The sequence below is a fragment of the Lepisosteus platostomus genome, chromosome 7 (assembly GCF_059453375.1).
Source record: "Lepisosteus platostomus isolate fLepPlt1 chromosome 7, fLepPlt1.hap1, whole genome shotgun sequence".
NCBI lineage: Eukaryota > Metazoa > Chordata > Actinopteri > Semionotiformes > Lepisosteidae > Lepisosteus > Lepisosteus platostomus.
The window spans coordinates 51252434-51280037 of NC_142617.1; the positions used below are offsets into that span (position 1 = coordinate 51252434).

The following is a 27604-nucleotide window of genomic DNA, read 5'->3' on the forward strand; positions in this document are numbered from 1 at the left end:
TTAATTTATTAAGCAAAGTTTGGCACAAGCAACGTTATAGAAGCACCTAAAGTCTATATATGTGTCCATGAAAAGAAAAAATCTTTATGCTTAAGGGGCTTTGGTTCCAGGAATGTTGTGTGCAGGGCAGAAAAGGCTTTCGTGAATGAGCTCAGTGTGCTGGAGGTAGTGAAAAGTGGAGGTCCAGTTCTCTCTCATTGTGAGGGGCCGTGGTGTTGAGCTGCGTGTGTTCTCCTGAAGGGCTGTGCTGTGGCTCTGGACAGGCCCGGCCCTGGCAGCGACTGCAGCCCCTGCAGCAGAGATTCTGCAAATACCACAGCAGTTTCCTGCTCCTTCCCCGGGCAGGAAAGCCATCTGCAGTGGCCTTCCCCTAAAGATTACCATACCGGGTTTACCACAAAACCTTGAGGACAGCGGGACTGCAGTCTGTATCGCAGAGAGCCTCCTGATTGTAAAGACAAAGGCTACAGGATCTCTTGCAGTGTGACCTAGAAACACAACTTTGACCCTGAAAGCATGGGTGGAAAAATCAGACGGTCTTTCACTTCTGAAGTCAGGGCGGGTCGATAGTGTGGTAGCTGCCCTCAGTACAACCCCGTGGGCACTGTGAGAGGGTGGCACTGCTCTCCAGGGTGATCTGTTATTGAGCCGCAAGGCCAAAGAGGGAAACCAAGGACAAACAATCCCTTGCAAGAGGATTACAGCGGCCTTTTTCTCCAAAACCGGAGGCTGTTAAAAGCTGCTACTGCACCCCCTTGGTTTACAGGCTGCTGTGTTACCAGAAACGTGTTCAGTGAAACAAGCGCTATGACCAGGAACACTCACAGTTGCACCATGTTCCCAGATCCCCTTGAACGGGTTGGGGCAGGTCAGGGCCTGTGAACCCGTTTGTCTGGGTCACCGGTGACTGTAACCTGCCCTGTGACAAACCCAGTGTCTGCTGTACTGGCCCGGCAGCTTTTTTCTACTCTTTGTCAAGACAGGAAGATGTGGGTGAGGGGGCGGTGTCGAAGGAGAGGTGATGTCACCACAGAACTGTAGTTCCCTTTTGCTAGGAGTAGGGATACGTTTCTCCCTGCGCTGCCACGTGCTTAATGCTACCCATCCTTTGAAGTTCAGGATGTGCAGCAGGAAAAAGTGAAAAAGGAGGGAGCTGGGTTTTTGGAGCCACAGGCTGTACCATGTGACTCAGCAGCGAAATGCCTGCAACAGAGTACCCAGGTAGCAGAAAATGCAAGTGTTAAGAAGCGGGGCACGCTGTAAAATTAGGGAGTCTTCGCTGTCGGATCAAAGGTCTGGACCTGGCAGTGCCACCCCAGGAGCAAAGCTGGGAATCCTGTTGCAGGAGGGCATCCCGGGGCAGCGGAGCTTCCTCACCCCCCTTGCTGCTGCCGTCGCCGCACAGGAAGCCGCCGATGAAAAGGGCCTTTGTCCCATTCCCATCTGAACGGAGAGCAGTGCCAGGATACAGCCGGCCTGCACTAATATTAATACTAATATCCTGTTTGTCTCAAGGGCCTGCTGGCTGAGGCACGCATGGTAAATGGCACAGGGGACAGGCAGTTGCTCAGAAGTAGAATTGTTTATCGGCAGCAAGCAGTTGCTTGGCATTATTTGTCCACTCTGTTTCTGATGCTAAAGGGGCATCATGAAAATGGCATCGCGTTTAAGAACTCAACGGCTACCTAACCATGTGCTTGGAAGGTTATTTCTCCCTTGCCTGCAAAGTGATCTGGTTTGCCCTCCCTGAGGGACTCCGGGAGCCCAGTGAAAGATAATATGATCGCTGATTGATTCCCTTGCACTCTTTCTACCTGACGCTGTCCTTCCTTTCTCTTTTTGCTCCTTCTCTTTCATCCTGTTTCTCTGCCCTCTCTCGAGGATGTAAGGTTACAAGCAAGAGGGGGCCTGTGTGAAGCTGGTAGCCAGTTGATTCAGGGCTCTCGTCCAGCTGTTTTCTTGAAAGAAGCCAGGGTAATGGCTTCATCTACATGGGCGATTAGCTTGTTCCACACTCCCACAGCCCTTTGCGTAAAGACTGTGCTTCTTGTTCTTGGGCTTTAAATGCACCGCCCCATAGATTCCACTTTGCTTCATTCTTGTTCTCCGGCACTCTTGTTTCAGAAGAGGGGTACCCCGTTGTCTTCGTCAATGCCTTTAAGGATTCCTATAGGAATACTTGTGTCATGTTCCCTCATCATCTTCTCTGCTCAAAACGAGAAATATTCCATTCTTTTAGCTGGTCAGTATAGGTTGTTCCTTGAAGTTGTCCTGCAGTGCATGTGGTAGCTCATCTCTGGACTGATTTCAGAGCAGCACTATATCTGCTGTATAGTTTTTAAAGTGCAGCCCACTGTACACACTTCGAGTGCATCACACGGCATCTCCCTCCTGTTGCGCAGACCTGCAGCCCGTGACGTACTGTGAGCCTGCGTTCTGGTGTTCCATATCCTACTACGAGCTGAACCAGCGGGTGGGCGAGACTTTCCACGCCTCCCAGCCCTCCCTGACCGTGGACGGCTTCACCGACCCCTCCAACTCCGAGCGCTTCTGCCTGGGCCTGCTGTCCAACGTCAACCGCAACGCGGCCGTGGAGCTCACCCGCCGACACATCGGTAACCTGCCCCGCCCCGCCCCGCCCCGCCTGACCGAGTCCCGGCGCGGTGACGTCTCATCACACGTCTTCCTCCCTCCAGGCAGGGGTGTGCGGCTGTATTACATCGGGGGAGAGGTGTTCGCGGAGTGTCTGAGTGACAGCGCCATCTTCGTCCAGAGTCCAAACTGCAACCAGCGGTACGGCTGGCACCCGGCCACAGTGTGCAAGATCCCGCCTGGTGAGAGAGGAGGGCACGAGGGAGGGGGGCTCTGGGTCGAGAGGCTTTGGGAGGACATCTCCCGCTGCTGCGGCATCGTGGCTTTGAACCCTGTGCAATTATAAAGGGACACAGTGGAAGGAAACAATAATAACAATTGCTTACACGTATATAGCGCTTTTCTGGACACTCCACTCAAAGCGCTTTACATGGGGACCTTACAGGTAATGGGGGCTCCCCTCCACCAACACCAGTGTGTAATCCCACCTGGATGAGGTGACGGCAGCTACAGTGCGCCAGTACTCTCACCACACACCAGCTGTCGGTGGGGAGGAGAACAGAATGGTGAAGCCAGTTCAATTATTGGGAGAACATAACCGGCAAAGACCAGGGGGAAATTGGGCCTTACGCTGCGATAACACCCCTATACTTCAAGAAGCAGCCTGGGATTTTTAATGACCTCAGAGAGTCAGGACCTCAGTTTTACATCTCATCCGAAGGACGGCACCTTTTTTTTACAGTATAGTGTGCCTGTCACTATACTGGGGCATTAGAACCCACACAGACCATGGGGTGAGCACCCCCTACTGGTCTCACTAACACCTCTTCCAGCAGCAAACTTAGTTTCTCCCAGGAGGTCTCCCATCCAGGTACTGGCCAGGCTCTGCATTTTTAAAAGCTTTATTTAAATGATATGAGAAAAAGCTTGGGTTAAGTCTGGATGTCTTTGCATTTATAAGAGGACAACAGCACTGAGTATTGAGAATGCACATATAAGAACCAACATGGCTCTTTAAAAAGTTTCAGTAGGGAGCTGTGTCAGCATGCGTAGGCTGCAAGGAAACGGTTAGAGGTTTCTTCCAGGCTGAAAGGAAAAGAGAGACAACATTTTGGGTGTGGAGCCTTATTCATGTCATGAGAACCTTCAGGTGTACTCGACACCTGAAATGTGTCTGTTTTCTTTTCCTTTCAGCGTGGAATAAACCTTTACTTGTTCCTTGGCTCTTCTAAAGCCTTATTTAAATGACATGAGAAAAAACTTGGGTTCCGTATGAATGTCTTCACATTGTATAAGAGGAGAAGAGGACTGAGTATTAAAAAATGCCCATATAGGAGACAGCATGGCTCTGTGCGTGCAGTGAAGGTTTTTCACAATAGTAGCTTTCTTTGCCAGTGGGGTGACTTGGCTCCATTTTTCCGTTTTCTGCAGGCTGTAACCTGAAGATCTTCAACAACCAGGAGTTTGCGGCTCTGTTGGCCCAGTCGGTGAACCAGGGCTTCGAGGCTGTGTACCAGCTGACCCGGATGTGTACCATCCGCATGAGCTTCGTCAAGGGCTGGGGCGCGGAGTACAGGTACGCCAGCCCGCGATGCCTGCCTGCACACCTGTCGGCTCTTGAGGTGTGTAGGTTTGCAGTGTGTGGGAGAGCCCTGGGCAGTGTGGTGGCTCTGTGGCTCAGGATCTGCGCCTGTGGCTGGAAGGTTGCCGGTTCGTGTCCCGCGGCCAGAGAGGAATCCTACTCCGTTGGGCCCCTGAGGAAGGCCTTTCACCCCAACTGCTCCAGGGGTGCTGTATAAATGGCTGACCCTGCGCTCTGACCCCAAGCTTCTCTCCCTGTCTGTGTGTCTCATGGAGAGCAAGCTGGGGTATGCGAAAAAGACAATTTCCTAATACAAAAAATTGTATATGGCCAATAAAGTGATCTCTCTCTCTCCCTGTGGCTGAACTGAGTGCCGAGGCCTTGTTGTGTTGGTATCGCAGTGCTTGCCTGTCTACAGCAGTACAGCACTTTCTGGAGCTCAGCAATCTCAGGCTGTGGCTTTCTTCACTTTTTCTTTAGTAACGGGGGGGCTGGGCAGCTGGGCTGAATGTTTTGGGCTGTGAAAGACGGTATGAGAAGGCACAGACAGACCAGGCCGTTTTCCCTGATAAACGCAGACCTTGAGAGTTGTGCCGTTGCCATGGAAGCTGGCCAGACCTCTGTAGTGTGCATGCCAGCTCATACCCTGTTCTCTTTTTCCTTTGTACTGCGATATGATGTGCGATTCCTCGGTGTGGCCTTTGTCGTCGGTTGAACTCCTAGTGTTGCCGCATCAGAGTGAACAGAGCTAGGCGCCACCTGGGCTTTTTAAATAAAGCAGCTGCACGCCTGTCTGTCTGTCCATTTCTGAGCCAGGCGTGTCTCCGGCAGAGAGTGGGCTCATGCCTTGGTTCAGCTCGCCTGAGGTTTGTGAGCCTTCAGGGAGTTCTTGGTGTCCACACCCAGCTCGCTCTGTCCAGGTTTCCATCTCTAACTTTCTCCTTCCCTTCGACCCTCTGTCTCGCTCTGGCTGGCCCGTAGGTGTTGCAGAGTTTCCCTGGAGCTCTCCAGCACGGTCCCAGTCTCCTGCCCGGGACCTGACAGCCCCCAACCCTGTCCAGATGTGCAGCTCGGTCAACGGGCTCCTCTTTGCGCAGAGACTGGGCACTGAGGTCATCTTGGCCCCCGATACGGTGTCCTCCTTGAAGGAAACCGAGTGGCTGTGCCACCGTGATAACGCCAAACACAGAACAGCGCACCAGAAACCCATCCCTGTCTGGCAACCTGGTGTGGTCTTGTGTAGCATTCAGGGCTTGATGGGGACACTGACGCTTAAACGCTTGTGAAGTTTATAGAACGGGCCCGTAATTACAGTATTACTGCAATATTGGAGAATTCCACTTTTTCTGGGGGCGTTTGTTTAAACGTGGCAGATTCTTCTAAATGTTAATAGTTTGAGCACTTACAGTACATTTTTTTTTTTCCTTTGGCATGCCACGTTTTGCTGTTGGCCGCGTCTGTGAATCACCGCGCAGCTCCTGCCAGCGAGAGGGAGCCCAGGCTCGTCTCGGAAACGGGGGCAGGCAGGCAGGCCGGCCGGCTGCGTTCCCAGCTCTGAATTAGTTTCCAGAGCCGCCAGGTCAAGAGATGGCCGGCGTTTTTTTGTGTGCGGCTGACTCGTCTGCGATTCCTTCCTCAATATAAAACGGAACTCCCAGGGACAGAGAAATGAAAAGGACAAATGAGTGCGCCTCTTGTTAGTCAGCCGTGGAGCACCGTCTGGATAGTGGCCAGCAGAGTTAAGGGCTGACAAATGTGACTTGTAAGGCCTCCAAGTGACACAGTTCCACTTTACGTAGTGATGATAAAGTCTGTGCGCGTCTTTATTAAAATAAAGACGAGCACAGCTTCAAGGAAAGTCTTGACTGTGTTTTTTTTATGGCTTAAGACTTAATCTTATTGTTTCTGGGGGAAGTAAAAAAAAATGAATCCATCGTAATTAAAAGCAGAGCAACGCTTCCCAAAGGGGAAGACTGCTGAGCAGACAGCGCATGTGGAGCCAGTTAAGAGCTTGGGTCGGATTTCTCCCACCCCCTCTCCTTCCCCTTCTCCAAGCCATTAGGGCTTGTTAAAATTTGTGAATTGATTGTGCTGGCATAGAAACCTCTTAAGGTTTTTTTTTTTAAAAACCTGCAGAAAGTCTCCGCAAAGCTGAAGGCAGATTCCATTCTCACAGTTGCCTTGTAGGTTATCTGGCAGCTGGCTGGGATAATGTAGGCAGAGTTTTCCATTGCTCTGGGAAGGGTCATTTTCTTATCTGAGATTATAGTGCCCTGGACAGAGGGATCATACCATTATCTGGGTGCCAGACTCTCTACTGTTTTTCTTAGTTTCTGAAATTCTACACTGTCATTTGAAATAGGCCTACTGGTGCCTCCCCAGTACTGTGGTTTGGCAGCATCTCGTCAGACCAGAGGAAGCCTCTCTGTTTGCGCATCTCCTGTGTTTATTCTAGAGAGGATGTGTTTGTAGAGTGGAAAAAAATGGTTGCAAATCACTGTTCTGAAGTAGCGGTTTTGTTTAGAAGATACTTAGTGGACAAGAGTTCACCTCCGGTTTGTGTTGCACAGTCTAAAGCAGTGGAATACGGGTTACTGGGAGGGGGGAGTCTCAGGAAGTACATCCTGTGGACTGTCACCCCAAGATTAACACTGAGCTGGAACTCGTAACTGTTTTTTATCTTATTAATGGAAATACTCTCATGGAGGAGCGGTGTGGGAAGCAGTGTCTTTGCTGAATTGCAACAATAATACAGTGTATTAGAGAGCAGTCTGATTACTGAACTTGATCTGCAGTATAGTATAAACTATCACTATAGACACTGACTAGAGAACATCAGGAACTCACTTGCAGCTATGATGCAGTGCATTGTGCTCTGTCAGCACTGTGTTACACCTGGAATATATATATAGTAAGTTAGAAACCAAGAACTCCTAACTCTGGACCTTGGAGTAAGGACTCCAGCAGGTTTTGTGTCTAAATTGCCATCTTACAGTTGTAGAGAAGGGGTACATTGATCCAGTTAACCCCTAAATAGATCAGTTTAACAGGTCTCCTGGACAAAGCAGTGCCTATAACATAAGGAGATCTAGCACACATACTACATTAGAGACTGGAGTTAGCAACCTCTTGTTATTCACCACCATCACAGTTTAATTATAGTTACAATGTATAATGTTAAATGTATCCCAGGCGCATTAGAAAAACAATATTTTCTAACCCATTTATTGTCCAATGATTATTCTGAAATGATAACTATGAGAAAGTAAATTGTAGACTGATTGCACTGAATTCCAACTATTGTACAATAAGCTTTTACCGCTGTTATTACAGAATTAGATTAACCTCGTGCTTGATCATGAACCGTAAATGTTTTGATTTCACTTTTCATGGTTGTGTAGTGAAGAAGGCTGCACCTGACTGTAACTCGGCTAATTACTCTTAAGTCTCCTGACTGTGTGGATTGTAGTTTTGAAGGGGAAGGGAATAGTTAGATTTGGATAGCAGTAGGGATTGGCAAAGAGCCTTCATGCTTTCAAACCTTGGTATGTTATTATTTTTGGCTTTTGAAGTGGTGACATCTTAACTTTTCTGTTTGAATGAAAGTGAAGGAAGCAGGAGAGAGAGAGGATGCCACAGTGAGTACCTGTTCTCAGTGGGATTTCTAGTCTCTTAAACAATGCGCTCACACATGAAGTAGTGGCTTTGTGATGGGTGTGTGGAATGCAGCCCCCTCTTTTCTCTGTAGGTGTAGTCAAGCTTTGTGTTGGCTGCCATACACCACAAAACATACCCCCCCCCCCTCCCCTCCCCTACATGAAGGTATAAATGCAGCTGACAGTCGAAACCATTGCCTTGATTTATCTCTCCACACTTGAGCTCTGAAAAAACTTGGCTTCAGATTGTAATCTCGTCTGGCAGCCACCCTCTGTGTGTGTTTAGAATAACCGCGTTTAATAGCACAGGAGAGTGTCTTATTAAGATCAATAGCAGCGGCAGACTGAAGGGCCTGTGTGCTTTGTTTCAAGAGTGTTTAAGTGTTTTAATGACTATGAAACTCTAGCCGAGGGAGGGAAACAAAGGGTTGAATTCTTCCTTTATACTGCCGGCCTGGGAGAAGGCACTACAGTAAACGTGATTGGGGTTGTGAAGACCTGATTTGAGAGTGCGGGGGAGTATTGCCTAAGAAAAGGAATGCTTTATGTTTTGGGGCTGTGGGACGTCAGCTAGTTTGTGTCCCTTTTTTGGCGCAGAACCAGATAAAAGCAATCAGACAGACTTCTGCACACTCTACTCCCAAGACACTGGACACCACCAGTGTTGTGGAACGCAAAGCACTTCATGTACATGTACTGGACATTTTGTTAAATGGGGATCTTGTATCACCTGCATTATCTGAAAGCCATGTAAGGGAAACCTTATTTGCCCCATCAGGGAGTGAATTGATCGTCCCTGTTATAAAAGTAACAGTGATATTAAATTGACAGTAAGTTGTGTTCTGCACATCTTGGTTCTTTTGATTCCTGTTAGTACCTTTGAGGTAGTTTTCAGGGGGTGATACCCAGATACACGTTAGAGCATATTCATGTCAAAGCAGGTGGCAAAAGATTCACTATCTCCAGATTACAAATGCAGGAACAAATGACAGTTCAGAAAAACTGAGTTGATTCCAATCTGCTTTAAATGCGTCTGCACTTGTATCACAGCAGCAAGAGCTTACGCCCACCATGATCATTTAAGATGGGCTGGAGGATCTTCTAGCGTGTCCAGCACTGGCTGAACACCAAGTGGGTTCTGCACCTTTCTCTTTCAGCCATGATGATACCTGAGAGAGATTTTAGAATTGTGAAACTGTGTGACCAGTGGACCCCCGTTTTTTTCCAGGCTCAGCCTGTGGCGCGCGCTCAGATAGCAGGCTCAGGCTCTTTCAGGATTGCAAGTGCGAATGCTGACTAGGATTTCTCCTCAGCAGGTTTGCCCTTGAATCGGTACAGAATTGAAGATCAGGTCCTGGCTGCATAAACACCTCAAATATGAAAGCCATAAGGAATAAATATAGAAACTGTGAACTTGAACTGTTACTGATTTATAAATGCAATGAGCTGCTTTTGTGTAAAAGCTCAAAGATCACATGAGGGGAGCAACTAAGGGGGAAACTAAGCTTTTCTTGTTTTCTGCAAGTGGCTCAGGGCATTTCAGAAGGGCTGCCAGTCTCGAATGAAAGGAGAAAAATCCTATCTCTTGATCCCCTGGGATGCCTTAAATGTGAGCCCCCCCAGCAGACAGCGCTAGGCCTCCAGTAGAGGGAGGTGCTGCCATAGGGGTGTTCAACACACAGCTGATCAGGAAGTGGGCAGGTCAGAGCACCTCCTCATCCTCCCTACCTGTGTGTGGTCACGGGGGGGTTTGTAAACGTCAACCCGGACAAAACGCACAGCTGCCGATTCCGAATTCAAGGGGTGCAGAAGATATAAAAAAAGGCCCAAGCAACAACAGAATAATTTCCCCCGAGAATTGCTTGCCGACGCTGGTTGTTTTTATCTCTCTCTCGGCTGCAGGCGCCAGACGGTGACCAGCACCCCCTGCTGGATCGAGCTGCACCTCAACGGGCCCCTGCAGTGGCTGGACAAGGTGCTCACTCAGATGGGGTCCCCCAGCATCCGCTGCTCCAGCGTGTCGTAGAGAAACCCTTCCCCCGGGAACGCACACAGACCCAAGACAACTAACCCAGCAACCCGCAAACACAAACTAAATGGGCCCAAGCCCCGTGTCTACAGCCCAGTTCGTCGTGGGAGGACAGTGAAGCAACAGCGCCTCCCTCAGGGGCATCTTGGAACTACATCCACAAACTGGTTTCATCTTCCCAGTGTCACCTCTGCCTGCCACTTTACACGCGTTTTATGAGCACTTTCTACATTTGCGGCAAGGGGAAGAGTGCATTATAAACAGTACCGTTCGTATTGTTTTGTGATGGCCACAAGCATTGACCTTTGTGTTTTTGTGTCTGTTTTTTTTTCTATTGGCATTTGGTGCCAAAAAGCAGTAGCATGTAATAGAAGAAGAATGGCAGAGCTTTTCCCTCTGTTAATTTCTCCTCTTATTGTGATCGTTAAATGTACATACATTATATATAAATAGAAGTTAGGAAATGGCATATACTGAGAGCAGCTTACAATATTGCTTTTTGTACAAAATGAAAAATGAAGTTTTAAAGGTTAAATTGCAATGATTTTTTTTTAGTCTTAGAGAAAAGGAATAAAGAGCTTACTTTGGCTGATATTTAACACATGTAAGTGTTTTAAGGTGAAAGGTATATGTATATACAGTACAGTGTACTTCTCTGCCTCTGCACCAGGTGCAGAGAGAAATCCAGTGAGATGCTGTTAGCGTCCGTTATCGGCAAGCTCTGGCCTCCTCAGTGTTGTGTGCAGCAGTCTTGTCAGCCAAGCGCAAAATGCTTCACATTCTGTGTGCAGTGTGTATCAGGAAGCAACAGCCATGAAAAGACTTTTGGATTTTTTCCTGGAACACTAAAAAGCAAAGACAAATTGATCTTTCAGGTTAAGCCAGAAATCTTCCCTGGGGTCAGACTGCACGAGCCAGTTGCAGTGTGCTTTGTCCTGGAACGTGATCCGCTCTGTGGTGTTCAGGAGAGCTGGGGACGCTCTCTGGAGCTTCTCCTCTAAGTTACAGTTCCTTCCCCAGGGTGTACAGAAGTGCCTTGGAGTGCAGGAGCCATTCCTTCATTTAGCCATTTCTTAAAAACCTTTCATTTAAATATACCATTTCATCTTGGAATTGGTCCTTGACATATTATAACCCCCCTTTCGAAATCTTGCCAAATCGAAATTCCCCGTTATTTCTGCAGGGTGTATTTGCAGTGTGAGGTGGCTCCGTTAGCCTGCGGTCTCTTGGGTTCTGTCTGTTCGCTGCACTGCTGACCGTGCAGGGATTGTAATGTACCGGATGACTCGATTCTACCTGCGTTTTTTGGACTTCGTAAGAATTTTCACTCATCTCTGTATGTTAAAAGTGATCGGTACCTTTCATCCTGGGATGAGGCTCTTGTTCTCTGTACAAGGGTTATTCGCACGCCTCTACTGCTCCATGTGCAGCAGTGTGTTGGAAACAGTTCGCAGCAGAAAACTAGTTACTGTGCGTCAGTACAAGTTGTAGCATTTCAAGTACGCTATGTTTAGTAGCAGTTGTGATACAAACAAGTGGGGGGGGGTTCTTTTAGTACTCTATGCGGTGGCCGTGTCCTGTGCAGTTTTTACAGTAGTTGTTCGTGTGGTTCCCCCTCCTGTGTGACTGGGCTTGGAGAGAGAGGGTGCCGTGTGCTGCAGGAAAAACACTAAGGGAGAGAGAGGCGCGGATCCGTTTTATTTTTAATGCCACTGCCTGTCCTGACTGACCCCCCACCCCACTCCTGCACACGCCCGAGGGCCAGATGTTCATAGGTGCTCCTTTCTTTACGCACGGGGCAAGATTCCCAAAATTCCTGCAGCACCAGCAGAGGGCGACGCTCTAGTCCATGTGAATATTAAGCTCTCTGGTGGGGCCGGCAAATGCTATTCCTTTTTTTTTCCGACCAAAGCGCGGCTTGGACACCGGAAAGCCCAGCGGCACACCGAAGCACAGGCCCGTGCCCTCCGCAGCGCTGCTGTGGCTGCACCACTGTTGATCTGCTCTGCCGCGGTAAAGCGACAAGGCTGTGTTGTATTGCTAGGAGGAGGAGGGTTTCCTCTGCCTTGTCTTGACAGGGGTTTTCTACACTCGCAGGGCTGACCCTGTGCTATACCACAAGCTGATGCGTTTCCAATGGCAGATGGCTGTGGCGGCAGTGATAACCATTGTTAACCATTTCTAGTTAACAATGGAAAGAGCAGCATGAGCCCAACATTGCCAAGGTGCTGTCCAGTAGAAATCAGAAGTAGTAAGACGAGCTGGACACACACACACGCTCTCTCCTCTATTGATTTTATTGTAACTTGTCTGTGTTCTGGCGTAGACAGATCTTCACCAGCACAGGATGTCCTGTAATTTTGGTGTAGTGGAGCACCGTTACAGCACAGGAAATGTACATGCCAGCTTCGTTCCTAGCGATAGCGCCTCGGTGAGCATCCTGTGGCACCTCTCAGGAGTCTGGGGTGAGAGGGGAGGGAGGTTCCCACACTCAGGACCATTTGGAGTTTTGTATGAACAAAAGAGAAAAAACTATGTATCTATACATGTAGAAATATAGATATGCATGCTTTCTGTTCTTTGTACTGTATGTTCTATTTTGGTACCCGTAAGTTTTAGAAGATTCATTTTGTTTGTTAAAAGTTGGTGTCTCAATACAATATTCATTGTTGGAATAAAACTGGGGCGAAACTGCTGGCAGGTCTGATGTCCTCGTGTTTTTGTAGCGGAGAAGGGCGACGAGGGAGATCTTCAGGCCCTTGAGCAGAAGAGCTGTTCTCCACGGCCCGCACCGCGGTTCTGCCTCACTTGACGCACAGAACCGTGCGCTGTGATGAGCCTCATTTTGGACCCTTTCTTGAAAAGAGAGCCAACGCTCTCTTTCTGTGGGGCAATGTGTAGATCCCCCCCCACACACACACACACTTGCAGATGGACTTTGTTCCCAACGCTGGTGTTGGTAGCGCAGTAGAAAGCCTTCTGGAGAGGCATGGCGTGTGTCTCTGACCGAGCCGGAGTGGATCACCTGCACAGGTAAAGAGAATAGTGTTCGAAGGCCGGGGGGCTGTTCCTGCAGACCAGCACTATAAATAACACATTGGCTCCCTAGAATGACAATTTTGTCAACGGAAATCGGGGGTACCCTCCGACTGGGGATTGTTTCAGGGGTTCCCACATTGCTGGGTGTCTTCGCTCCGGTGGTCTCGGAGCTCTCCCTTGTGGATTTGGTGGTTTATTAAGCTATCCCCATGTTCAAGTCTTCAGAACTACAACGTCTTTAATTTTTTAATGTGCATTTCTTGTAACTGTTCCAATTCTTCTTTAAACTGGTTCTTAGTGTTTTGTGCTTTGATTTTCTTCCCCCTGAAACTATACTGGATGTTTTTTTTCTAATGTAATACCCAAGTTTTTTTTTCTCTCCTACATACAAAGTGTTGGTTTTTAAAAATATTGCAATGTATTTTTTTGTTTTGTTTTGTTCTTGTAATAAAAAGATCTATATATTGAAAAAAAAAAGCGAGTGGATGTGATGGCTGTTTGGGGGTCTCTCTGGAGCCCTCGCGGAGGAAGGGATGCGATTGCAGCCGACACAGGGCTCGCACGTGCTGCTGTAGGGGCCGAGGTAAAGCGATATTTTTTTCATGGTTGTTTTTTTTAAAGGGCAGAATAAAGCTGTGTTGTCTGTCTGACCTTATGGCTTATGGCAGCCCCTTCTGAAAGTGGGGGCGCATGCCGTCGAGCGCGAGTGGGGTGCAGAATCTGTCCCACGCTTTCTGGGGGAACCGGGGTGGAAGTGGCTGGAGCTCCAGGGATAAAGCAGTAGCTGTGGGATGCTGATGTTAGCCCAGGTCCTTGGACTCCATAGATGATGGATACATTCCGTAGGTGGCACTCTTCCCACTCTGGCTTTTCCATATCAGTTCCCCATACGGCTGAGCATGGGCACTGTGCTGTTGAAAGTGCCGTTTTTCAGGGGTGTTCAACCCGGGTTCTGAATACTTGGTCGATGAAGATCATGAGCCACATTTTCAAAATGTCCTGGCGAATGTTTACTCAAAGCCTGGCCTCGCCCCCAATTCGATTGGTGAAACAGTCAACGCGTCTCTACCTGGAGTACTGGGGCATCCGCTCCACTATTCAAAATTGCAATGGTCCATCACCCACACTGGCGCAGCACTTCAGAGGTGAGTCCCAGCCCTCATATGAAACACTGAGATCTTTTCTAAATTAGGTGGAAGGGGATTGGGATGCATGTTCAGACTCAAAGAATAAGGCAGAGGAGAGAAGTGCTGAGCGAAGTTTTCTTCCCCCACTGCATCAGCCAAAACAAATTAACACAGGTGCTGCGTTGTGGAAATAGCTGGCAATCTGTAATAGGACTTGAGCTGCTTAACTCCAACAGAATAGTGTGCTTTGTTTCATCTGGTTTCACCGGTGTTGTGGGGGGGGGGGGGTGTAATTATTTTTAGTTTTCAGTATCTCTGATACAGATGCAAACTAGTCACTTAATTATAGGTCTTGCAGCATCTGAGAGCTTGTTTACAAAGCCTGTTTTCAGCATTGCTAGGATACTGCTAATCTAAAACATCCAGCTCTCTGTGTGCTGTAACAAGGCTTGTCATCCTGACATGAAGACTCTTTGTTCCATAGATTACTTGCAGGAGAGGGAGGGGGCTGCACCCCCCGCCTCCCCCGGTCATCAACCGAGAAGGGTTGCGAAACCACTTTGCTAATTTTCTGTGTTGGGGTTTGTGTGTCAACAGTGTGAAAAGAGAAGCATTACTGGAAATCGGGATAAAATCCCAGGGTCCTAGGTGGAGGAATAAGAAGTGCAATCCAGTGAGTATACTGCCATTTAAATCAAGGTCAGTGCTGACTTCAAGGTGTATGTTTAACTGCTTTACAATTGAAGGTTGGGTAATGAAGAACATAAAGGCCTCGCCTGGTTAATCTTCACCAGTAATTTGTTCTGCACCGATTCTGGGGTGTACTTAAAATGATTTCTGTTAGGGTTTGATTTGAGTACCATGCATGTCATCATTGTAGAAAGAGTGTTGTGCTGTTGGGTAGAAAGAAGCATTTATGTTTCAGCTCTGTAAACCTAAAATCTTAATTAAAGTCATTCTAACCAGTCCCCACACATGTGCATCTATGAGCATTCAGAAGGTAAATTTTATCAGTTTTAATCAGAAATGAACCAAAGTCACAAGAGTTTGACATAAAAAGATGGATCACAGGGAGACACTGCATTGTTATTGAAAAGGCTGGGACCCCTGACCTGGCCCAGCTCTGTGTGGTGAGCCGCACAGATCAAATCAAGAATCTCCCCTCCGGTTCCCACCCCGTTATTCCATGTTTGAACTGGGCTCTTCCCAAGCCAAAGAGAAATAAAACCAAAAATGGGAGTGGGCCTGCATGATCTTTAGCACTACTTTTATCAGTGCCTTCTGTGTGTTACCACCCACGGGCTGTTTTTGCTCTGAGCAGGTGTGATGGGCTGTTGAGGGGTGCTCTCCTGCCTGGGCACGGGACCCGCTGCCTGAGGACACCGAAAATGCAGGACATTATTTTTTTTCTACTTCAGTGTTCCTATTCCTTCTCAGTGGGACAAGTGAGATGTTTAATCCCAACCCAATGCAAAAGTAACAGAATCCTCAGAAGGCAGGAGAAAGACAGTCTTCATTGGGAAGGGAGAGCCAGGAGACCTCCGTTCTTACAACACCCCCCCCCCCCCGTTTAGCTGTCCTCTTCTGAGGACAGCCCATCGATCTCGTCCTGGTCTCCTCCAATTGCCCTCCAGAAAGCTTTGGCCACCTGAAAGCAGAGGACAGGAGGGCTTTTATACCTTGACAATGTCCCGAGTACAGTCTCTTGCTCTGAGTTCTTTCATAACAACAGCGCTGGATGTGTCAGGAAAGACACAGCGAGTGCTGCTCTTAATGGCTGCAATGCACTTTACAGAACCCTTAAACCATCATTCATTAGACATGGTAAAGACCACCCCAATTAGCAAATCAGTTCCTCTGAAGAACTTGAATGACGCAAGACCCTTCCTGTCCTTAAGCCCGTGGGGGAACGATGTGAAAGGCGTTGCGTTATCAGATGTGGTTTGAGCTCAGTGGAGAGGTACATCATGGTTTCCAAGTGAAGATGCAGTGAGCTGTGAGGGGGCTCCTACCTTTTCCGCGTGGAGCTTTCTCTGCTCATGAGGTAACGACGATGCTTTGTCTGTGAGGGGAGAGAAGCACAAACTGGAAAAACTGACGTGCTTAGTGGTGCCTTCCTCAACCTCTTCCTCCTCTTTCGTCAACTGCCATACGTTAGAAATAAACAACAAGTCCAGCCTTGAAGAGCTGTTGCAGGGAAATACATAAGTGGAGTGACTGAACAGTGAAGTCTTTATTCACTTAGTCTGTTAGTCTTTAACAGTGAAATCATCACAGCACTGAGTCAGACACCTGTAATGTTGGGAATCAAAGAGCAATTAAATGGCTCTTTATGAGTGGACTATTTTCTGCAATATGAACTGCCCCTAATACTGTGAGCACAGGCCGTCCTCTTTAATATTTTATAGCAGGTAAACTTCTGAGGCCTGTCCAGGCTCTTCTCAACAGGGTGTCTAACTCTCATTTTCACAGGTGGATCTCTTCCAAACCTTAAAGCCCAGGTCAGGTCAGACTATTGGGCTCCCTGCTAGAGGATGTCACATGACCAGGTTAGGTGGGTCATGCTCGCCTGATCCATCAGACTGTTTCTGACAGGACTTCCACTTTGCACATGAAAGAGTTTACCTTTCATCTCCTTCAGCTTGGTAAAGAGCCTCTCAAAGTTCTCCACATCAGAGTCTCTGGTGGTGAGGCTGGCCAGCTCTTGGATGTCCATGTCTGTCATGGGATCTGCAAATAAACACACACAGCCTCCGTTAAAGCTCTACTAAAGGAAAGATAGGCGTATTTTAGCTATGACACCTACTCTACATCCCACCAAGATAGCCTGGTCTTCTGTATCAACAAGCCTGTCCTTTCTAGTCCCGCAGAAACCTACTGTTACACTGTTCAAAGAGGAAGGATGCAGAGGTGGTATTTTCAACTAACCAGTGAAAGTCCTTTTTTAAATTAGAGATTTATAACTTTAGAATACTAAGGGTACTATGAACAAGAAGGACAAAAAAAAAATCAACAGCCAAGCAAAGAGATCTCAGATATTCTGGACAGGTGTGGACTCTTAATTAAGATCGGACTGAGAGCACCAAGTGCATTAGTGATCAGTCAATTTGGGCACCACACCTATCAAGGTGTGCATTCACATCACTGAAATACTGCTTATTCAGTCTATGCCCCCCATGTTCATGTTCTTGAGCTAAAGGTACTTGAATCCAATCCCTGCAGGGCACAAAACAATTGCATCATTTTCACCAAACCTAATTAACAGGAAATCAAAAACAAGCGACTTCCTGGTCTGACCACACTCACCCACAAGCGCGTCAATCTGAGTGTTGCTGTTGGCAGTAGCCTCTGTCCTGCTGTGGCCAGGGCTCCCGTGGGTGTCCTCTCCTGGCTGCTGGAGGGACTGCAAGGACAGGACAGAGAACCAGTTCATTCTCCCCATTTGCCTGCCTGTCCCCTTCGCCCTGTGAAATAAGTGAACCCCTTGCCCCGCAGAGAGGCAGAGAGAGAGGCAGAGAGAGAGGCAGCAGGGGGACTGACCTGTGTGTCTTGGCTGGTGCAGGAGCTGCTGTGTCGAGATGCCACAAGACTGCTCATCAGGCCGAAACACTGGGCTCGCTCTGACAGAGGAAGAGAGCGAACAACTCCAGCCATTAGAACAGCATTAAAAGTAACAATGCACAGAAGCTCTCCTGAATGTCATCTTCCAATCAATACACCCATCAATCCATTTTCTAATCACTTCTTCCAATTCAGGGTCATGAGGGGGCCGGAGCCTATCCCAGCAAGCAATGAGGCACAGGATACACCCTGGAAATGTCATTATCTTTTTTTTTTTAAATCAGCTCTGAAGTGTCCCATTGGCTCAAGTGTCTCATTCCTGCACTGTTCTCCACCTGCTGTTTCAGTAAACCGGCAGCAGACCCAGGTAAACCAGCTAAACCTTCCTTGAACACCATCGCACGAGGGCTGGTTTTTACATGCTTGTTTTTATGCGCCGGGTTTGGTTTTTTAGAAAGATCGGAAGATGATAACTGCTGGTGTGGGGGTGAATGAACTCCGCCCGGCCTTTTCAGCACATCTTCTCAGACGCTTTCAGGGGACAGGAGAGATTGAAGGATGGGGCTGGGACGGAATGAGATTGCTGTTGGACACGGTCGACAGAGAGCGAGCGCCTGTGCACACACGCACATCCTCTCCAGCCAGGCTCCTGATAAACCCTAGCAAAGCCCTAGCTTGGGGAAAAAAAAGCTCAGCCAAAAATTCCTTTTTTCATTGTGGATGTGCGAAAGTCAGGTTTTGAGAGGGCAGCTTGGAAAAGAACCTGGCATTCCTAACTATTCCCTGTAGGATGCCAACCCCTGTGTTCCCATGCCAAGGCGTACCATCCTTCATCTCCATATTAGACCACATGTTGGCGTTGAGTGCCTGAACGATCCGCTTCACGCCTGTCGACTCTGGGAAGTCATCTGGGGAATGAACAGAGAGCACACTGAGAAACGCTGGGATGCCAAAGCAATCCAGGGTCTAGGAACAGCACAGGCACTAGCTGTGAAGAAGTGTTAATCGGCATAAGCATGTGTGAGTGTCTAGTGCGACTGTACGGCAGTCTGTGTGCTTGGCCCTCACCATCCTCATCGGGCAGATCCTCGGGGTTGAGCTCCACCAGTTCAAATCCGTGGGACAGACACCACTCCTGTGCCTGCTGCCTGGAAACCCCTAGAGAGAAAGACATGGTGCCCCCTGCTGGTCACATGCAACACTTCACAAGACTCCAGCCAAATGCTATTTACAGTCACACTAGAAAATAGTTCCACAGAAAGTTCCTTTCTAATTATTTTTGAAAAACATACAAAAGCCTACCATGCAGTTTCCACTGTATTCTTTTATAGTACTGTGGATTTCCTATTTAGCAAAACCCAAATAAACTGAATTAAAAAAAGTGTATGGGACAGGAACGGAGGCACTGGTAATTTAGTTATAACATTATGGAATCATCAGTTTTCATTTGATATCTAAGGGTTTTTTTCCTCAGTTTTCAGTTCAGTACCACTAAAAAACACTAATCATCGATTCTCTTTTCAAAAACAGATCAAAAAAGATCCATGACTGTTCCAGAGAGGTCAGGGATTTCCATTTTGTTTTGCAATTCTGTTCACTGGAAGCTCTTTTACTTCTATAATCCTCACCAACACTTGTCTTTTCCTCTGGTAATCCCGAGAACTGGAAAAACTCAGATGGGGCATGTTTAAGAACTGAAGATAAATGTACAGATTCCGGGAACAAGAAACACTCCAAGCAATCTTTGCGCTGGCTCTATGGATTCGCCTCTGGCGGGAGGGAGCTGTGCTAATCCTGGTCAACGGGAAGAAGCACGTGTAGCCTGCACGCTCGAGCTCACCGCTGTCGCACACCCGCTCACACACCAGGGTCAGGACCTCAGGGGCCACATCCTCCACTACAGCCAGCCAGGGGGCCACGCTGTCCAGTCCCGCCTCCTGCAACACAGGGCACGGGCGTTAATAGCTGGGCTTCCGTCATAGTCAGAGAATGGCTCAGCAGGACAACCGATCCACACAGACACAGCTGTGTGCAAGCTTCCTGGCCGATGATCCGAGGTTGGAGCAGTTGAGGCCGCCCAAGGTCTGAGGCTGGCTTACCGTGGTGCTGTCAAACCAGACGACGAAGGCCTGCACGCTGTCCGCGATCTCCGCTGTCACCAGGTGGGTGTTCGGCACAACGCACAGGCTGACCTGGGCAGTGTAGTACTTGTTGTTGATGGTCCAGGGGTACCAGCACACTGCCCCCTCCTGGCGGGAGGGCTCCGGCACAGCCGCTGCACCCAGGATCTCTATAGACACAGAAGGACAGAACGAGTGAGCAGCCAGGATTCCACCAGCTGACAAACAGGTGCTCCATTACCTTCTGTTCTTTTCACACTGCAAAATGTCTCTGACCCACAAGTGTACTCCCAGTTTGGTAATTAATTCAACTACAATATCAGGACTTGATTGTGCCACAACCCAGGAGCAGAATTTACAGGAGAGTCTGATGGGCCTGGGTATCAATCATGAAGCTTATCTATCTGCGTGCACTCTTAATGGACTAATGGCATCCCAGTTGTTTCCAGGTATCTGACTCCACTCATGAAGGGTTTTTCCATGCAAGTACAACCTCCCAAATAGGGATTTGGACCCAAATAGAAACCTGTACCCAAGCCAATCTCATTCTCAATCATAATAGCAATGGAATGAAAAGAATATGTGTTTTTAAAACATGTATATATAATATGTATTTTGAAACCCAGATGGGCACTCCAGGCTGCTCCAGCACAGGACTTGGATGAAGCCAGTCCTTTTACAATAAGACCTATCAGCTTATCCGACGACATGCTTGACTGGCAGAGAAAGAAACAGTGCTTGGTGTTCGGCTAAGCAGGTTATTCTGGATTGAGCCTAATGTTTGGATTTTATATACAATTCCATTTGTTAGGTACCAAGAGAGGGATTATGCACACGGTTAAGCTAAACCGCATTAACAAAAATAGAACGAAACTAATCAGCACAGCTACAAAATCCGTTGTCACAGCTGAGTACCGAGAGCCCCTGACCCTCTCTGTTAATGAACGGTAGAGGCCCCGACCATCTGACAGCTGGGCTTCAAGTGATTTGCAGGCATTGCCCATCTCACAGTGGGCTCTCCCTTGCCCCCTCTCCTCTGCGCCAGCCACCCTGGTCTGCATGCAGCAGTCCGATTCTGCACCCTGACATTGGGGGCAGATCCCCGAAATCTTGTTTCAATTACTTCGTATTTCGTAATGCACCACGAGCAAGACGAGGGCTGGACGTCATCGTCCATAAGCGCCGTGGACGAGGCCCGGCCTTCACGAGGAGCCTCACAGCGCGAGATCACTGCCCCCTCCTTCCCGTCAGCCCCCAGCAGTCCCATGCCCCCACACGCTGTTTCGGCGCTCGAAACTCGAACGTGTCTGAGGACGGACACCTCCATAAAAATGAATTCATGCCGTCTGTTCTTTTGACTAGTGTTCAGTCTTTACCCTGCAATTACAAGACTAAGGCTTTCACCAAGAACCACTGAGCAAACTGGGACTTTCGTGTATAACCGAGGCCAATCACTTCCTACCTCGCAACCAAAGTATATAAAAACCCTCAAACTGACAAAAGTATTATTGCGTTTCTTTGACGAGCTTGGTTTTATTTTAATACGAATAACCTACTCGTTTCCGCTGCGTTTTTTTATAGTTCATGTATACAAACGAAACGTGCGGGATAGCGGGTCAGGACCTGCGTCGCTACCCTGAAGTCTCTCCGCCCTGCACAAATTCTGAAGCCGGGTCAACACCGCCACCTGCTGGAGCAGTGGCATCACTACTCGGCGCAGACGGATGTAGGAGACAAGTCACTGAAGCCGTTTCCTACTGGCTACTTGGCACTTGTATCACTTGTGACATGTGCCAATGATTTTCAAAACTGGTCAATGACAATTCAAAATAATAACTGGCATGCATATTACATATGAACAGTGTCGCTCATATGTAATTATCAGGTGTAACATTGATGATAAGGTGAAAAAGTGATGACTGCTCGAAGTAAAGCACAAGCTGGGAAAGGCATGGTCTTTTATCATGATTCAGTAATCAGCGAGCCAACTGAGTCCCGGGTTCTACAGCAGGAGGCAGGGAAATCCAGTCCACAAGTCATGCAAGCTTTTCTTAAGTTGCGTTGAATTAGAAACTGGCTAGCTCTTCAAAAAAAGCAGATGATGGGAGCTCTTTAGCAAATACCCAATTCGATCAAGCTGCCGTGTTCGGAGCTGGAATGAAAACCTGCGGGACTCCAGCTCTCATATAAAGTGTGAGGGTATCCAGAGATTCCAGGGAGAACTGAGGTCAGAAAGGAAGCAGATTCTTTTGACCTTGGGCAACAGATCCACAGGACACCATGGGCCAGAACGGGCCTCACATGTTGTCTCTACATGAAAGGAAGTTAACCAGAAAGCAGCGAAGAATTGCACAATTGGCTTAAAGCCCCGTTTGTCAGCTGAAGCCTCCAGTGCTGAAATGGCTTGAAAAGCTGACCGCAGTGACTTGGTGTCTCGCAGTGTCCGATTGCGAGTGAGGAAAGTGTTCAAACGAACAGAAACGAAAACAAAACTCATATCTGTGTGTGCCCCGAGATGGATTGGCGTCCTGTCTAGGGTGCACCCCGCCTGTATGTATGGAAGGATGGAAAACTGCAAAGAGTGAAAACATCTAAAATATAGCTTTTTTTTAAAAAAACGCAGCTGTACTGTAAACCAGCCTTCTCCAGCTCAACTCCTAGAGGGACCAGTTTCTTCAGAATTTTGTTCCAAATAGAGAAGTAAATAACTACTTTATTAGACAATTCCTTCATGTCTTTTACAAAAATAATCTTAAAGTTGAATAATCTAAACACTCCCTGTAAAGGTATAGTTACCTATAAAACGGTTTGGTGCACAGCGAGAATGATTATTATTATTATTATGTTGCTTTATTGGCCATATAAAATTTCTTGCATTAGGAATTCATCTTTTTGCATACACCAGCTTGCTGTCCATGAGACACACAGATAGGGAGAGAGCCTGGGGTCAGAGCACAGAGTCAGCCATTGTACAGCACCCCTGAAACAGTTGGGGTTAAGGGCCTTGCTCAGGGGCCAAACGGAGTAGGATTCCTCTGCAGGATGCGGGATTTGAACTGGCAACCTTCCAGTCACAGCCACAGAGCCACCGCTCTGCCCCAATAAGGAAACGGGCACCACCCAAGGTGGGGCACGAACCCACGTCCCTGAGATTAAGAGTCTCATGCTCTACCGACTGAGCTAGTCGGGCACTATGATTGTGTGATGATGATAATTAATTAAACCAGCTATGTAACAGAAGACTGAAAGACCTCTGGGATCTTTTTTTTAAATGTTGGCTTGTGATCATTAAGCAACATCTTCCGATCAGCAACCAATTAATGCCCAGCCTAAATCTTTGATGGATTTTAATGTAGAGGCAAACTGACAAAACCTGTCCCACTAACCTGGGGTTAGATCCTAACTGTGTTCCCATCTCCTTCGTTAACAACGTTCTTTTAATAGCTAAATGTATAAACTAGAAACGTTACCGGACGTATTAGGTTGTTTCCTTCTTTTCTGCAAAGAGAGGATGTCCGAGCAGTCTGTCCGCCTGCGCAGCAACCGGAATAAATGCTTCACGACTACTATACTAGTCGTTTATGCAGCTCGAGTGTTATGCACAATGTGTTCGTCCATTCATGTTTCTGCGTTCCCCTAACAAACCGATCTAATTAAAATGAGACAGCGTTCGCCTGCCTGATGTGCAAATGAGAAACAGTAGCACAGCACCTCACTTAACCTTGAGTCCAGACAAGATTTACACCACAGACTCAAAGCCAGGCTAACAGATTAGATTCGGACACTTACGTTTAACCAGCTCTTGTTCTTTGAACCCCGGATCACAGCTCGTAACGAGGACGCAAGGCAGTGCCTCTGTATCCCTTTCCTGCTCTGTGGATGACATCTTGAATCTGTCAACACAAAAGCCTCAGGCGGCACCTTTCAACTCTGACCCGCTGCAGCCGGCGAATCACTTCCGACTGCGACAGCAGGTCGGGCTAAACCATTCCAAATTCAGATACAAATGTGATATCAGCGGATAAAACAGACTTGTTGACGTAAATTCGAAGTTAGTGAAGCCGCATACAGCATGAAACAACGGTGCTGTGTTATTAACGCTCCTGGAAATGAATCCTGGGTGTTTTAAATTAAATTGCGATAAAAGCCTGGCGTATAAACATGGCTATAACTGGAATGTCTAAAGAAAAGGGGGATCCTATCGCACTTGACATTTTTTGTTCTTTCAAGGTCTATATGATATGCTAATTAATAACTGTCTTTATACGTTTATGTAAATTATCAAATGGTTTTTAGCGACATCGTTCCCCCTATCCTGAAAAGAACTGTGGAAGCTTCTGCGTCATGTTGCCATGGAGGCCGTCACATGGTGTACGTTGTCATGGGGACATAATGATGTGTTACTGTCTGTGGGATGAATTGACAGACGAGCAACACCACTAATTGACACAATTAAACAAGCCGAATGCTAACTGGCACCTCGGCCAAGATCGCAAGGAATGGCCGATATAATAAAAAATACCGATGAAGTGGGCAACATTTTAGTCAAGGTAATAAGCCGTAAACTTTGTTTTCCGTTAAAAAAAATAAACCTGCTACATTTCGGAAAATGAATGGGTTCGCTGGAAGTTGCTAATTAGTTGAATTAAATAGCCCATTCTGCAGTAAAACCTGTCTTTGTAATTGTTAAACGCGCCGAGGCCCTCACACTGCAGGGCTGCAGTAATGCGGTGACGCAGTCACACAGCCAGCTTGTCATTAGGCACCCCCTGCTTCGACTGAACTGTTTTAAATTTAGCTAAAGAGATTTTTCATCCGCGAAGGTGAAAAGTTAATTAGTTATTTAATGAACACTTTCGGAATCTCACAGAATTAACTGTATTGTTGGTTAAATTGCAGTCATAATAGCCGAGATTTGTGTTCTCAGTAACGGCTGTGCGTTGGTGTCAGAGACGGATTGCGGGGCTTGCGTCTTCGTTTGGCAAGTTGCTCTTGTGCTGCACTATTAACTCACTATCACAGATGCATCATAATAAAGGATTTAACGCCCTTTGTTTTTCAATGTCCACTTTTACACGTCGTTATTATCATTATTAGTTCTCCATCTAATTCCTTGAGTTTTCTGTGTCAGGTCGTTTCATTTCTTACTTAAGGCTGTTCGAGGTCAGTTTTAATTTCTGTGGCTGAAGCCGAGTGACAGGAGACATATTTCCCATATCCCTTGGAATTTTGGGTGGTTTTCTACAGTTTTTATACCGTATTAAAATATAGTCCAAAATAAAATCTAAAACGTTAGTATTAAAAAGACCTCTCTTTTACTTTATCATTTCTGTTTGATGAAGTTAAACGTGAAAAGGCAATGGTTTCAAAGACATGGATGGATGGATCAGTTTGATTAATTTTTTTGGCCTAACCCTTAGTCCAAATCAACTTGTCTGTCGTATTAGAACCTTTTAAGTAACTGAGCAAAACGTGAGTTAAAAAAAGGGCACAGACTCTGTGTTAGCTCTGTGGTGTGTAATTGTGGACTGGCCCCCAGGTGAAGGAGGACCTGTGTCAGCTGAAGCAGACCCTCACTCGGGTCACCATCCAGGGAGCAGGAGAAACCGTGGACATCCAGGCCCTCCACACGGCCATCCGCCGGACAGAGAATGGACTGAGGGTCAGGGCGCCGGGGTCAAGGGTCAAACACACTAGCGGGGTGGGAGCTACTGTAAGAGAAATCTGCTTCCTGTTTTCTGGAAAGGAATGCAAGGATGTAAAGTTCACATCCAGGGGGTGATCTTGTAGACAAGGATGAGACTGCAGTGTTATATGGGGAATATGAATATGTGTATTTTCTGATGTATTTACATCAGGCAAGTTAACGTATTTTGGAATTTTGGAAAAGTTTGCCCTGAAGTAAAGTGCTAGGGAGATCGATGCAATGTTCAACTCACCAAAGTTTCCTGTGGAAAGAAAGAATTTTATTAACAGGAAGTGAGAGATGTAGATGTGCCTAGCAGTTTCTGTGCTTTAGGTAGTGTTTCTTGGCACTGGTACGTCTGTGAGCACTTCCTGTAACGTTATTCTCTCCTTAACGAAATGGAGTCATCGTGCAATTTCTTCTGAGTGTCCATTGCCATTTCTATGCAAAAGATCTTAGCGCACATCAGTTTGGAACTGCAGACTAGGTGCACACCAGTCTAAGTGTGATGACTGTGTATCTGCAGAAGCGAGCTGAGGAATATCTGAATGCGGTTAACAGGCAGGTGCTGACTCTCCCTGCTATTGAAGAGGGTGAAAAGCCAAACACACAGGCTGCAAAATGGTAAGAGTTTCATCAATCGGAATACATTTGTAAATATATGTGAAGAGCTACGAATTTCAGGGGATTCATTATTCAGATCTGCTTGGTTGTTAATACAATGTACACAAGTTCCTTGTACATGTGTAGTTAAATTGATCTTGCTCTAAATACTTTTCTCTTTTCAACCAAGTAAGTCCCATTCTTCTGCACTCTGCTGATATTGGTACAAGAGGCTCATGAATTATGTAAAATGGGTCAGATTAAACACTTGTTCCTTTTTCTTCCTCGTGGAAGTGCTGATGTACTATACCTGAACAGCACACCAACATATTTCAACATGCACTTTGTCCCTTCTGGCTCTGCTAGTGATTTTAATGTATGTTACATGTTGGAACTTAAGAAATGTTTGAAAGGAGGGGATTTCATTCATGATGTCTTGTTAGGGCTATTTCTTGAAGGATCCTAGTCAAAGAGTTTCAGTGACATGGCAGAGTAGTTTGTTAAAGACTTTCTGAAGATAAGGCTTTATTTTCATTTTCTGTTTAGGAAGCCTCAGCTGAAAACTGTGCCTGACCTGCGACTGCAGAGGAGCCCCGATTTTGGAATGGCTGGGAGACCCTCACCTGGGGAACAGGTAATCATCACTCTCTCACATATTTGATGCACAAAAGAACTGTAGTGGATTTAATCACAGGAAATGTAAACAAAGTGAAGAATCTACAGACCTAAGAATGATAATATGTTTTCACTGTGGAATTTGTTACACTGTTAAAATGGAAACAGTTTTGAAGCTCAGGCCTGATCAGCCTTTCAGCAGACTGCTGTGGGATGTGCTGCCACTCCTCCAGTGGAGCTGCAGACAGCTAACAAAGGCTGTCTGGCTGCAGTTGTTTCCTTGTAATGGAATTGAATCATTTGCTTTCCCAACCCTGAGCACCTGGCCTTTATACCAGAATACATGACTTACATGCTTAGTGCATTTAGCAGAATGACATATTGCAGCTTGTTTAATGCAAAGTGCAATACATTACATTAAGTATAGTGAGAAATAAAATATTGTTTGATTTATGATATACTTTCACCAGATCAACCAGTGATCACAATAGAATATTGGAGGGCAGATTATCAGTTGCCAAATAATCAATGATTTACCGGATAAGAAAACAGTACTCGCATATTCCTTGTATAGCTAAAACCTGCACACTTTTTAAGCTTACCAAGGTGTCCCTAAAAGGCACAGTAAAAGTGAAGAGGTAATGCCAACCAGGAGTGTGGGGAAGATTTCGGACCCCCATGTAAAACCGCACATTTTTAAAATTGGCATTGTTTTCGGAGGTTCACATGTTTCCTTTCATTCGCAGCATAAGTCGGGGTTGCGCATGAAGGTGATGTGTAACCCCGCTCACCCTGCGCACAGAGCTCTTCTGCATGAGCAATATGGCATCCGACTGCCAGGAGCGAGCCCAAGAAAAGGGGGTTCGGTGAGTTGGGGCCTGACCTGGGCTGGGAGCTCTGGCACACTGAGATGCCTCTGCTATGGAGAGACTGATGTCTTCATCTGTCCTAACAATAGGAAGCTAAGGTTTCTCAACAACAGCAATGGTCTCTG

General features: G+C 47.1%; 3 protein-coding genes and 1 non-coding gene across 9 annotated transcripts in view; 2 read left to right on the forward strand and 2 right to left on the reverse strand.

Annotated features, from left to right (window-relative positions):
• smad3b (SMAD family member 3b) overlaps window positions 1–12559 on the forward strand; it is a 28224-nt gene extending 15665 nt beyond the window's left edge. For both annotated transcript variants that reach the window (XM_088641092.1, XM_088641091.1), the window contains 4 exons: window positions 2403–2615; window positions 2697–2834; window positions 4024–4168; window positions 9733–12559. In XM_088641092.1, coding sequence (XP_088497218.1) covers window positions 2403–2615; window positions 2697–2834; window positions 4024–4168; window positions 9733–9856 — 620 coding nt within the window. In that variant the 3' untranslated portion in view covers window positions 9857–12559. The remainder of the gene's footprint in view (window positions 1–2402; window positions 2616–2696; window positions 2835–4023; window positions 4169–9732) is intronic.
• A 2467-nt stretch (window positions 12560–15026) lies between these two features.
• Window positions 15027–23654, reverse strand: aagab (alpha and gamma adaptin binding protein). Its single transcript, XM_088641097.1, has 10 exons — window positions 23496–23654; window positions 19686–19876; window positions 19427–19523; window positions 18655–18744; window positions 18411–18494; window positions 17566–17645; window positions 17332–17428; window positions 16651–16755; window positions 16038–16087; window positions 15027–15673 (listed from the first exon to the last, which is right to left on the reverse strand). The coding sequence occupies exons 1-10, from the start codon at window positions 23590–23592 to the stop codon at window positions 15596–15598; spliced, it is 969 nt and encodes a 322-aa protein (XP_088497223.1). The 5' UTR covers window positions 23593–23654; the 3' UTR covers window positions 15027–15595.
• On the reverse strand, window positions 22824–22896 carry trnak-cuu (transfer RNA lysine (anticodon CUU)). Its single transcript has one exon. It is a non-coding gene; the product is annotated as a tRNA-Lys (tRNA).
• Window positions 23655–24037: 383 nt separating the features above from the next.
• Window positions 24038–27604, forward strand: part of iqch (IQ motif containing H) — a 37426-nt gene continuing 33859 nt past the window's right edge. Inside the window, exons 1-5 of one of the 5 annotated variants that reach the window (XM_088641090.1) lie at window positions 24038–24256; window positions 25246–25368; window positions 25919–26016; window positions 26542–26629; window positions 27357–27476. In XM_088641090.1, the coding sequence (XP_088497216.1) occupies window positions 24206–24256; window positions 25246–25368; window positions 25919–26016; window positions 26542–26629; window positions 27357–27476 (480 nt within the window). In that variant the 5' untranslated portion in view covers window positions 24038–24205. The remainder of the gene's footprint in view (window positions 24257–25245; window positions 25369–25918; window positions 26017–26541; window positions 26630–27356; window positions 27477–27604) is intronic. The other 4 variants (XR_015940325.1, XM_088641088.1, XM_088641087.1 and 1 more) reach the window with 4 other exon arrangements.

What these genes read in the sequence shown, in the direction of transcription:
- aagab (XM_088641097.1), bottom strand. Translation starts at nt 23,592, where the DNA reads ATGTCATCCACAGAGCAGGAAAGGGATACAGAGGCACTGCCTTGCGTC. An exon ending in TAATATGGAGATGAAGGATG is followed by an intron (nt 17,646 to 18,410) that starts GTACGCCTTGGC and finishes TTCCTCTGTCAG; the next exon opens with AGCGAGCCCAGTGTTTCGGC. An exon ending in CAAGCTGAAGGAGATGAAAG is followed by an intron (nt 16,088 to 16,650) that starts GTAAACTCTTTC and finishes CTCCCCTCACAG; the next exon opens with ACAAAGCATCGTCGTTACCT.